This window comes from Vicugna pacos, chromosome 12 (genome assembly GCF_048564905.1).
Source record: "Vicugna pacos chromosome 12, VicPac4, whole genome shotgun sequence".
Taxonomy (NCBI): Eukaryota; Metazoa; Chordata; class Mammalia; order Artiodactyla; family Camelidae; genus Vicugna; species Vicugna pacos.
Window position 1 is genome coordinate 40,302,652 of NC_132998.1, and position 12,629 is coordinate 40,315,280.

General features: G+C 37.1%; 1 protein-coding gene across 3 annotated transcripts in view; it reads left to right on the forward strand.

The window, feature by feature from the left end:
- The window catches only part of KITLG (KIT ligand), an 81,751-nt gene that overhangs the window by 55,230 nt on the left and 13,892 nt on the right, over window positions 1–12,629 (forward strand). For 2 of the 3 annotated variants that reach the window (XM_006197882.4, XM_031683285.2), the window contains exons 4-6: window positions 2,231–2,401; window positions 4,595–4,754; window positions 5,478–5,561. In XM_006197882.4, coding sequence (XP_006197944.1) covers window positions 2,231–2,401; window positions 4,595–4,754; window positions 5,478–5,561 — 415 coding nt within the window. The remainder of the gene's footprint in view (window positions 1–2,230; window positions 2,402–4,594; window positions 4,755–5,477; window positions 5,562–12,629) is intronic. The other variant, XM_006197883.4, reaches the window with a different exon arrangement.

Genomic DNA, 12,629 nt, shown 5'->3' on the forward strand with positions numbered 1-12,629 from the left:
CCCCCTAATCTAAACTTTTATTGATCCACAGCCATCTATAGCAGAGGTCAGCAAACTATACTCTGTAGGCCAGATCCAGTCCACTGCCTGATTTTGTATGGCCAGACAGCTGAATTTGTGTGTGTGTGCTTTTTTTTTAAACAACTAGTCTTTTTTTATGTTTGTTTTTGGGGGGGGGTGTAAATAGGTCTGTTTGTTTGTTTGTTTGTTTATTTAATGGAAGTACTGGGGATGGAACCTAGGATCTCGTGCATGCTAAGCACACCCTCTACCACTGAGCTATACCCTTCCCTCTCTGAGTTTGTGATTTAACAAATGAACATTTATAGTATTTGATGATAGAGAATACTTTACACCCCAACTCAAGCAAAATGTTGACCGAAAATAAAGAATTTGATTCTTCTTATTGGTAAACCTGTACTAAAAAAGAAATTAAATTCAATTATTACCCCAAAGAAATCATATTCAATTATTATTACATTTTAAACTCTGTAATTAAAATTTGTGGAAATTCATTTTCTCTTATATAAATGGACCTACACAACATCCTTGAGTTTTGCCTCTTGGCATGTAAAACCTAAAATGTTACCCATCCAGCCCTTTACAGAAAATGTGGAGCCCTGTTCCGGAGCATTTTTTCTCATTCACTTTTTATTCGCTCCTACATCAGTTCAGCAATTAGTTTCTCAGCAACTCCCATATCACAGACACTGTTCTAGACCCTAGAGGACACCACAGGGAACAAGATTTTATAAAAGTAATGCCTTAGTCTTTTGCCAAAACATGGAAACAGCCTAAATGTCCATCAACAGGTGACTGGATAAAGAAGAGGTGGTATATTTATACAATGGAATACTACTCAGCCATAAAAACTGACAACATAATGCCATTTGCAGCAACATGGATGCTCCTAGAGAATGTCATTCTAAGTGAAGTAAGCCAGAAAGAGAAAGAAAAATACCATATGAGATCGCTCATATGTGGAATCTAAAAAACAAAAACAAAAACAAACAAACAAAAACAAAGCATAAATACAGGACAGAAATAGACTCATGGACAGAGAATACAGACTTGTGGTTACCAGGGGGGTGGAGGGTGGGAAGGGATAGACTGGGATTTCAAAATTGTAGAATAGATAAACAAGATTACACTGTATAGCACAGGGAAATATACACAAAATGTTATGATAAATCACAGAGAAAAAAATGTGACAATGAGTGTGTATATGTCCATGAATGACTGAAAAATTGTGCTGAACACTGGAATTTGACACAACATTGTACAATGATTATAAATCAATAAAAAATGTTAAAAAAAAAAAGTAATGCCTTCATGGAACTTTTATTGAAATGATGTACATTATCTCCTCACAACTAGCTTGTTTCATTATTCCTGTTCTATAGAGAAGTAGAATGAGGTTCAGAGAATTTATGTTGCTTGCCTGGAGCCTCTCAGCCAGAATTGAGCCCAGTTGTGCCTGACTCCAAGTCTAAAGCTTCTAACCAGTGTGCGGGGCTGGCTTCATGAGTGGGCTTCCATGCTTGATTTTATGCTCTGCTGTCACGATCTTGAAACTCTTCATTGTTTTTTTTTTTTTTGAACAAAAAATTTCCCTTTTGTCCCTGGCCTCACAAATTTTGTAGCTGGTCCTGCTACTAAGGCAAAAGTGCTTCTTTCTCAGACTACATTCTGCCAGGGCTTTTTTTCTTTTTTAAACACTCACATGAATTCATCTATGAAGAAGCCTTAAAATCTATCAAGGTCTTTAGAAAAATAAGCTGTTATTAATCTACTGATTTATATTCCAGTTTACCAAAAGACCAGAAGTTCCTTGAGGGCCAGGACTCTCTCCCACAATAATTTTTTTCTGTAATTTCCTCTGGGCCCAAAGTTCTTTTAAGAACATAGTGAGTAAACAATAAATATTCTTCAGTAGAACTAAATTTCATTAGTATCTGAACCTTGTCAAGGGTTCTATCTTGTCTTAATTTTATTTCCATGGAGAGCAAAATCTTTACCATCAACACTTCCTCTGATCTTTATGCATTTGTACATTTTGAAAGAGATGTTAGATACGAGTTAAACAAAACAGAAGAACTGACCTGTTCTGATATAGGGAAATTCTTTGTCCAGCAGTAAATGACCGAAACATTGATGGCTTTGAAGGATGCTCCAAATTTACTGTACTTAAAATAGATGCTTTATCTGCCTTTCTTTCAATTTCTTGCAGCCTAGTCACTGTTGGATAAGCGAGATGGTGGCACAGTTGTCAGTCAGCTTGACTGATCTTCTGGACAAGTTTTCAAATATTTCTGAAGGCTTGAGTAATTATTCCATCATAGACAAACTTGTGAAAATAGTCGATGACCTTGTGGAGTGCATGGAAGAACACTCATTTGAGGTAACCTTGTATTCATTGGCATTACTTTTTACTATTCTCTAAAACCTGTGCTGATTGGTGGTGGCAGGGGTGGAGGGAGTATATTTCTGAGATTTTTAATTTATCAGTTTTTAATTTAAAAATATTTTAAGATGAGCACAGAAAATAAGTGTCTGTAGTTATACCACTGTACTGAAATATCCACTGAGACAATTAAATGTTGTCACTTAATATAAAAATAAAATTTATTTGCAGTACAATGTAAAGACAACCTTGACTTGATCTATATTTCATAGGTGAGTAATGGTACCATCACCTGCCTATTAGGTACAAATGTTAATTTACCTTTAAATGAAAATTGTCTATAGTGAACACTTATACTTGACCTCTTATCCACAGTAATTACATTACAATAATGAAGTACATTTTAACATCTTCAAGTCACTTGATGATTCGTTGTTACCACCGTCAGAATATGGGCATGGCAGTGCTTTGGGTCCTAAGCATATTGAAGAGGCAGTGTATCCCTGGAGGTTAAGAATGAGGTGTTGGAGTTCAAATCCTGGCTGCATTAGAGATTAGCTTTATCAGCTTACCCCCTCTATGCTCACTTTCTTTGTGCCTAAAATGGGTACAATGAGAGGCTTCGTCGCACAGAGTTGACATTAGATGATTCGTGACGAGTACTTTAGCCCTGAACCTGGCAAAATAAGTGTTAAGAAGTATTTTTATTATTTTATATACTATGCTTATAATAAAATAGGTCTTAGGACACCTACTTCGGCATAGAGTTCACAAGCCAAGGTTTAACCTACAGGCCTCCTAGAAGTTTAAACCTAAGGTTTTAAACATGATTCTGTGCAGGAATACTCAAATACGCTCTCCCCATCCAAATGCCAGTTACTCTTTAAGACCCAGCATCAGTTCTTGTTGTGCTCGCCAGTCTCAGAATTCTCATCACGCCAATAACCTAATCACTGTATTTCATCACTTCTACTGCTTTACTTTCTAAGTTCTGAATCAGAATGTATCTTACAATCAATGACATCTTAGAGTTAACTTCTTTTTTATATCATATTAGTACAACTAGAGTGCTAATGGCATTGGTAAGAAGTAGAGGTCACAAAAAGCAGGGGATATCAGACAACGTGTCATGGAGGGAAAAACGTACCCACTGGGGCCTGAAAGGTGAGTTAGGTGTTCAGTAAACGGCAATGTCAGGAAGAGGATTCCAGTTACTGAAGAACATACGTTTACTAATCATGGCACTTTGGCTGGAACCCAGGAGATTTCATCCCAGGTGGTACTTCGCAGTTGTTTTAAGTTAATCCTGAGTTACTATACATTACTCACTCAGAGTAGTGCCTAGTTAAGTGCTACATAGGTGTTAACACTTATTATTACCTACTTTTCTTTATAGATAATCCTGTATTTCTGAATTCCTAAAATATAGCTTTGATTTGTTTTAGAGACTTAATGGAAAATTTTTTATTCTTTTGTGACTTGCTTCTTCACTCACCATTATGTTTATAAGATATATCCACGTTGATGCATATAGCTGTAGATTATTTTTTTATTAATAGTGCATTCTACTGATTCAATATACCCTAGTTATTAAACCAATCTCCTGTTGATTGATGTAAGAACTTTTTTATGTGCTTCCCAGTGCATTTGTGCATGAGCTTCCCTTCCCAGGTATTTACCTAGGAGTGGGATTTCTGGGTCACAGGATGGGCACATGTCCAATTTTACTAGGTAATATCAAATATGCCAATTTATGCCATTCCACCAGAAAGAGATCCTTCTGTTCAATGTTTCTGCCAGTATTATACTTCTTAATTCTTGGTAATTATTTGGAGCACATGTTATGGAGGGGTATTTTTTTTTAATGAGGAATAATAATTTTAATGAGCATGTCTAAAGAACAGTGTCTGTAATTTGTTGTTAGGATTATTTCATTTTTATGGCATTGTATTCACCTTACTCATCCCCCGCCACCACCCTCTTCCTTTTATCTGGAGTTGAGCCCCAGACTGAACTGGATGGGATCACCTACCCTGAAGTACCAGTTTGAATTATGTATGTTAAAACAGTTGTCTAAAAATGTTAGTTTCACTTGGATCTTTGAAGGATGTATTTATAGTCTGTTACCTTGAAATCAGTTAAATCTATAGATTATTTGAAAAATATAATCCTGGTTTTTTCTTCTTCCAGAATGTAAAAAAATCATCTAAGAGCCCAGAACCCAGGCTGTTTACTCCTGAAAAATTCTTTGGAATTTTTAATAGATCCATTGATGCCTTCAAGGACTTGGAGATGGCAGCATCTAAAACTAGTGAATGTGTGATTTCTTCAACATTAAGTCCTGAAAAAGGTAAGATATATAAGCATTTCTATTATAAATGTAAAAAGCAAGCTTGACTTTTACATGTGTAGGTAAGAATCTACCTCTGACTCAAATATATGTGTAGCTAGAGAAAGATGTATGTGTGTATGTCTGATATAAAAGCAAATATTAGTGACATGAAAGAAATGAACAGTTGTAGATTTGGTGGTGTCCAAGCCAAAACACTCATCATTTTCAAATTATAGGATTGTGCATGAGTAAACAATGTATGACATAGTCACTCCTATTTTTGTCTAATATTTGCTAGTAGTGTACAGTTATATTATTTTTCACCTCCAGTCTTCTTAATGTCCCCTTCTCAGATCTTTTCCTTAGGAGTCTAACTCTGAGTCGTGAATTCTGATGTCCACCAGTTACCCTGTACAGACTTTCACCCTCATTGTTCCTATACTACAAAATTTTTAATTTCATTAACTTTTTTTTTGTTTGAAAAAACAACCAGTTGCCAATAATTTGTGTTACTTACATTTTTAGCATGTGTAGGCAGTAAATCTTTGTTCTATAAGGTGACTGTGGTGAATTTCTTAATAAATAGAATAGCAGGACCCAGTATGAAATAAATAGGATCTGGATAATCTAGATTTGGAAAGTGGACCTGGAAAGTACTCTGGTATTGCACTTCACTTTTGAGGGCTCTGTAATTTATGTAAATCGCCATGCAACACTGACACGTTATTGCTTTCTATTTAGATTCCAGAGTCAGTGTCACAAAACCATTTATGTTACCCCCTGTTGCAGCCAGCTCCCTTAGGAATGACAGCAGTAGCAGTAATAGTAAGTACACATATCTGATTTAATGCATGCATGGCTCCAGTTAGCATCTGTAGGAGTATTGCATGGGCTTTAAAGGAAATTTCTACAATCATTACTATAAATACTGTTCTCTTACTATTCTTCCTGTTACGGTCTTCCTGAGAATTAAATATTAGGTTTGTACCATTGGGTTTCCCTATAGCTAGTGATAATGTTTAGAGAATTGGGGCAATAAATACTCTGCTAAGATTATTTTAAATAAGACATGAAATTGCTTTTAGACATATGATTTAAGTCATTTTCATTGTTGACTTAAAATATATCTCACATGGAATTTGCCAGACAAAAGTGGAATTTTAAAATGGAAAGTACAAATGTTGGTTGTATAAAATTCCAAGGATATCTTCTGTTTTGTATATATTGGTATTTACTGTTGTGTGTTTGGAAATTTGGTGATTTTGTTATTTTACTACAAAATCATATGTTGGGGAGAGTATGCTTCTTTTTCCGAAATTTCCGTCCTCCTTGGTGAAGAACCCAGTTTCATGGACATCTATGTCCTCTTTTCAAATGAGAGGTATAAATTTCCTTGTAAGGAGCATTAGCGGTATTCCACGTTTTTTCTGACCTGTTGTATTTCCATTATCATTTCTTCAAAATATTTTTAATTCTCCTTGTGATTTCTTCTCTGATTCACCGGTGATATAAAAATGGGTTCTTTTTTGTCTAAAAATAAGTGGTTTTTCTAGGTATCTTGTTATTGGTTTTTAAATTAATTCCATTACTGTCAGAGAATAAACACTGTAAACTTCTGAAATTGACCGAGGCTTATTTTATAAGTATTATTCTAGTATAGAGTTTAGCATTCTTAAATTTGATCCAAGAGATTTATTGTATTCTTCAGATCTTCTATATCCTTATTAAACTTTTTGTCTAATTTTTTTTTTATCACCTACTGAGACAAGGGCATTAAAAATCTTTCCTTTTGATTGTGGATTTGGTTATTTCTCCTTTTTGTTCTGAGATTTTTGCTTCATATATTTTGCAGCTCTATTATTATGTGCTTATGGTTTTATTATTATTTTGTCTTCCCTGATTAGTTGACCTTCATATCTTACTGAAATACCCCTCATTACCTCTGGTAGCGTTCAGGTCTTGAGGTATATTTCATCTGACAGTAGAGCCAGCCTTTCTTACGCTTACTGTTTCCATGCATATCATTTTGCTTCCTTTTACCTATTGCCTTTATTTTAAAAGTACATCTCTGGGAGACAGGATATAGTTGCGCCTTGCTATTTTACCTAGTCTTTTCCTTAGAGTGTTTCATCCATTTGTATTGAATACAGTTGTTGGGGTATGATTGCATGTGGGTCTACCATTTTATTGGCCCCAGTTTTTATTTATCCACTGTTCCTACTTTCCAGCCCTCTTTCGTATTGATTTTTGTTTGTTTTCTATTTTAATTACTCTGTTGGCTTTTTAATAGCACCTCTTGCCATTATTTTGTGGTTGCTTTAGGAACTACAACATACATCTTGTAACATTCTGCTTAATGTTGTAGCACTTCAGAAAAAAATAAGAACTTTGAAACAGGATAGTTCCACTTGCCCACAACCATCTTTTGTGCTGTGTGTCATATATATACACATATACATACACACACAGACACACAAACACATTTACAATATATCTATGTAGATATATATATACACACACATATATATGTAGGTTATAAACCCCACATTTCAATCTGAAAATTATTACTTTAAACCAAATGTATTCTAAAGAAAATAAGAGTAGAGAAAAATTCTTTTATATTTATCCACATGTTTATTATTTCTTGTTACTATTCATTCCCTCTTGTAAATCCAAGTTTCTGTCTAGTGTTAATTCCTTTCTGGCTGAAGAACTTCCTTTAGCATTTCTTGTAGTACAGATCTGCTGCCAACAAAAAATGTTTTTATCCTTTTAATTGAAAAACATCTTTGTCTTCAGTATTGCAGTTACTTTTTACTAGAAATGGAATTCTGGAATTTTTTTTTTAGTTCTTTAAAGATGTCACTCCGTCTTCTTGCTTCTATTGTTTCTGACAGAAAGGCAGTCAGCATTTGCATTATGTTTTTCTTTTTATGTTCTAGGTCATTTTCTCCCTCTGCCTTTCAAAATGTTCTTTTTAGGATTTTAAATAAGATGAGCCTAGGAATGGTTTTCTTGTTGCTTGTCAAGCTTCCTGGATATGCAGGCTTATTTTCCTCAAACTCAGGGAAAATTTGGCCATAACTTTTTCAAAAATTTTTTCTTAATTCTCATCTCCCACTGAGAGGAATCACACACACATATATAATCACACATATGCCAATTCCACATGTATTGGGTAGTTTGATAATTATCAGTCTCACAGATCATGGAGGTTTTGGTCATTTTGTTTTTTCAACTTTTCTTCTTTCTAGTTTTCAAAATGAATATCAATCTACCTGTTTTCAAGTCCCCTGGCTTTTCTGCCATCTCTAATCTGCTGAATTTCTTTTCCAGTAATTATTTTCTTTTGCCATTAAACATTTTTATTATGACTTTTTTTTAGAGCAGTTTAAGGTTCACAACAAAACTGAGGGGAAGGTACACAGATTTTCTGCATATCCACTGCCCCGACACGTGCATAGCCCCTCCCATTATCAACATTCCCCACTAGAGTGGTGCATTTGTTACACCTGACGACTCTGCATGGACACATCACCAACACCCAAAGTCCATAGTTTATGTGGGGTTCGCTCTCAGTGGTGTACGTTCTATGGGTTTGGATCCAGTGCATTTTTCATTTCTAAGTGTGTGCTTTGTGTTCTAGAATTTCCACTTGATTCTTTTTATATTTTTTATTTTCCTTCTGAGATTTTCCATCTGCATATTCATTATGGCAACATTTGCTTTTTGGGCTCTTGGATATAGTTATAATAGCTGCTCTTAAGTTCTTATCTCCTAATTTCAATGTATAGGTCATCCCAGCTTGGTTTCTATTAACTGTTTTTTTTTTCCTCTCTGATTATGGGTCCTATTTCCCTTTAGATGGCTAGTGTGTTTTGAATATATGCTAGATATTTTGAAGATTATGTCACTGAATACCTGGATTTCGTAGCGGAGACTGTTGCTGAGTTTTGTTCTGACAGGCAGTTCAGTTACTAGCATAGCAGATCAGCTTTGTCCTCCTTCCCAGGCTTGTTTTTAAGATTTATCAGAGGGAAGGGGGTGAGTAGCCTTATTTCTAAATCGTGGAATTTCTGAGATAGTTCTTGAGTGCCTAGAAAACCCTCTCCATTCTTGACTGTCAGGACGCCTCTGTCTCTGAATAGAATGCTGGGGTCGCTGTTAAAGTCATCGCCCCTGGGCAGTTTAGTGCCGGGTTTTGTGAGGTCTCTCCCTGTCCTGGTACAGCTTAGTTTTCCACCAGTGACTTCGGGAGGCTCCTCCAGAGACTGCTAGAGCTCCTCTTCTGCACACTTCTTTCCTGCAAATAACTCTGCCTCACGAACTCCAGCCCCGGGAGCAACCCTGAACTTCATTCTCTGACTCCCTAGCTCAGTGAGACCACCGAGCCCTGCTTGGGCTCCGTCTCTCACACTTCAGTCTGAAGGTGCCTCCCAGCCAGAAAATCAGGACAGTCGTGGGCCTCAGCACATGCGTTTTCCCTCTCAGGGATTACACTCGTGTACTGCCTGTTGGCTGATGTCTAAAAGCAGTTCCCTTGTATAATGTGTCTAGTATAATAATGAGTTAAATTGGGAAAGCTAATTTGTTATCATCATAGTTGGAAGCAAAAGCCTTTTCTACTTACTTTAAAAGACCAACTGAATATAAAATTCCTTCAGCCCCGTTCCTCCTGAGTCTGTAGGTGCTTTTTAAATTGCAGTGTGAATGACCAGCTTTCTTTTTTGTCTTCCTTTCTTTTTCCTTCCTTTTTGTAAAAAATATGGCTCTTGCATAATGAGCAGCTTTTGGCCAGGTGATATCACTCATGAAGACAGCACTTAGATTCCCATGCCCAAAACTAGCTCTTACGAAACGTGCATTTTCATAAGAAAACCAGACACAAAAAGTACTCATAGTATTTAATAATATATATCATTTATATTATAATATGTATAATAATAGAAGTAGGTAAATGTTTTTAATTGTAGCACAAATGAGGTAAGACTTTCTGGGGAGGAGGGTCAGGGAAATTTGATGAAATCATGCTAGTGTTTCAGGGATAAGACCCCAAAAGTGTCCATGTTGTCCTGAGGACCAGGCACATGGAGTAATCCAGAGATGTGAGTGCCCTCTCTGTAGCTTATAAGATATTATAAAAGCATACAAATTATCCAAAGGGATTTGTTTTCAAAGTAATAGTAATATCATCTGTACTAAGCTAAAAGGATATTTTTTAAATCTTTAAGTAGAGATCCTTGGAGACAATATATTTAAATGATAGGGAAGAAAATCCTTACTTTAATGTTACCTTACACGTCTTCTAGAAACACGGTCTTGAGTCAGACTGCCTAGGTTTATATCTCAGCTCTAGACTTTGGCTCCCTGTGTGACTTTGGGCAAGTTACTTAATCTCTCTGGATTCCTCAGTCCAATGGAGGTTGATAATATCTCTCCTGTAAGTTTTCTGTGAATTTTAAATGAGTTAGCACAAATGTTCTTGGAGCCTGATATAAATAGTACAGGCTCATCAGTCATTATTAGAACAATTAAATGCATCGAGGCTGGGTCAGTAATCATGGCAAGCCTGTGGCAAGCTTTGAATCTGAATCAAGGGGGAGTTGCATGTTTTCTAAGCACCAAGAAGAGAGCCATATTCACAGGCACAGTGCCCATAAGCAGACTCACACTATAAAGGAGTTCAGCAAAACTGTTTGTACAGATGTCCAGTATTATTAGTCAAACCATGCAAGTCAGTTTCCACAAGTTTTGGACAGGGGACCGCTTTCATGATAATGAGATGCAATTAATATGAAAACCACCCATGAATTCTGGATTACTCAAATCCTATCCAGATGAGCTCCCCCACCCCACAGGATTTCTGGGGCAATCTACATAAAAGCAGAGCTTTGCTACCATCTTGGGCTTTGGACTCAAATACCCTTCATATTAGCCCAGAGGCATACAATTCAAATCTCATTGATCCCTGGTGGATAACAGCAGTAGCAACTACTGGGAGTCATGCCCTGGAGTATAAGCAAACTTTTTCTGATAACATCGGTTTTCTCTTCCTGGAAGGGGGATGGCTGTATCACTGGAGAGAACCCAAGGCCTGCCTATGAAGCCACTTACAGTAACAAGAGAAATAACAAAAGCGAGGTGACACTGACCTCTCTAGGGGGTGAAGCTCAGTTCCTGTGGTTCTTCCCCCTCCCGTCTGTTCCAAGCCTTGCCCTCCCTCTGCTGCAGAACCGCTGCTGTGTGTTAGATTCCATAACTTTGTTTGGGGCTATCGTCCAAGGGGTGGAACTTCCAAAGTGGTGGGAAGTCACAGTATCCTGGTAGGGCAAGGTGAGCTTTCTTTAGTCTCTCCTCCAGAATGGCTTTATCTGGAACACCTCCCCCAGGGGCTGACCTCCTTTCTGAGAAAGATTTTGCGTGCAGAACCAGAATGCCTCCCTCTGAAGTAAGCTCCTTCTGCTTCTTGCTGGAGGGTTGGTCTTTCCTCTGGCCTGAAATGGTGCAACTCAAGATTTGGCTTTTGGGTAGAATAGGACAAACAGGGCGTTTGGCTCCTTTGATTCCAGGGCATCTATCAGCCCAAACATAGATAATGGAGTTCTCCATGGCATCATCCTAGCTCACAACATTTCTATGAGGGTCTGGGGATAGAATGTTAATAGCTTCCTTTGTTCTCTCTGTATACATTGATCAGGGCCCCTCAAGGAGGTCACTTGGTCAAATCATAATCACATGCCAGCAATCCCAGTAGACAGTGTGGGCCATGGTGGACTGGCCGTCAAGGAGAATTCAAGCATACTACTAGGGTACAAACACAAAGAGCCAGATTATTTACAGATAGTGGTGTAGACGTTCCTAAAATGGTAGGACTCGCGTGTAACTCCAAATCCACTTCCTCATAGAAAACTCCTTTATAAATGGTAGTTAAGTCCCAGACAAGCACACATAATCTTATACAACATTATCCTCAAAACAGCTGTATTACTGTAATAACGGTAGCACTTTAATTGTACCAAATCCCACTTTATAACTCAGGCTTATTTTGGTGATAGTATTCATGTTGAGGTTTAATTTAAGATGCCTAAAGCCTATCTCCCATGGAGCTGGCTATAAAATGTGGGGTGGGCCAGAAGATCTGTTAGTCTAGCCTCAAGGAAGTGATTTGTGGTTACATGAATGGATCTTTACTTCTTTACTCAAACCCCCCATCCTATAAGCGTAAGGGTCGCTCATGACTCATCACACCACCCAACACACATACTTGTGTGAGCACACAACTTCCTCATATTAGAGATTCTTTGGAAACATAGGATAAGGGAATTTCCTGTTCCCAGTTTACAAGTGGTGGGGAAATGGGCAACTCCTGTTCACACTACAATAGATGAGATTAAATTTCTTAACACTCAGATTAAATCTATGAGTTTATTTTCCCTCATAAATGTTGATACACATACAGTGGTTTTGTTCTTTTATACTATGTACTTTTCAGGGACTTTTTATCTACTAACTAGGTGACTGTAGACTGATACAGCAACCCAGGAATTGTTGCAAAATATCATAGCCAAAAACAGTCACTTTCTCTTAGATGAGTTTATATTTTGATCCTATGATTGTTGAAAATGTCTCATTTCTAAATTTATTACATCTTCAAAAGAAAACTGAAGGTTTAATTCTTACAAGTAGACATGTATGTCAATGTTCTGAAACCACTAAGTTGTTCCTTATAAGGGGACATAGAGAAAAATCTGTCAAAATGTTAAGCTTTGTGTTGGGAGTAAGAGACCTTTGGGGGAGATACATTCTGTTTAATTCATGAATCATCCTGCTGCTCATGGAATAGCAAAGCAGGGTGAAGGGAATGTCCCAGGTTAATCTCCGACGTCTCCTCTC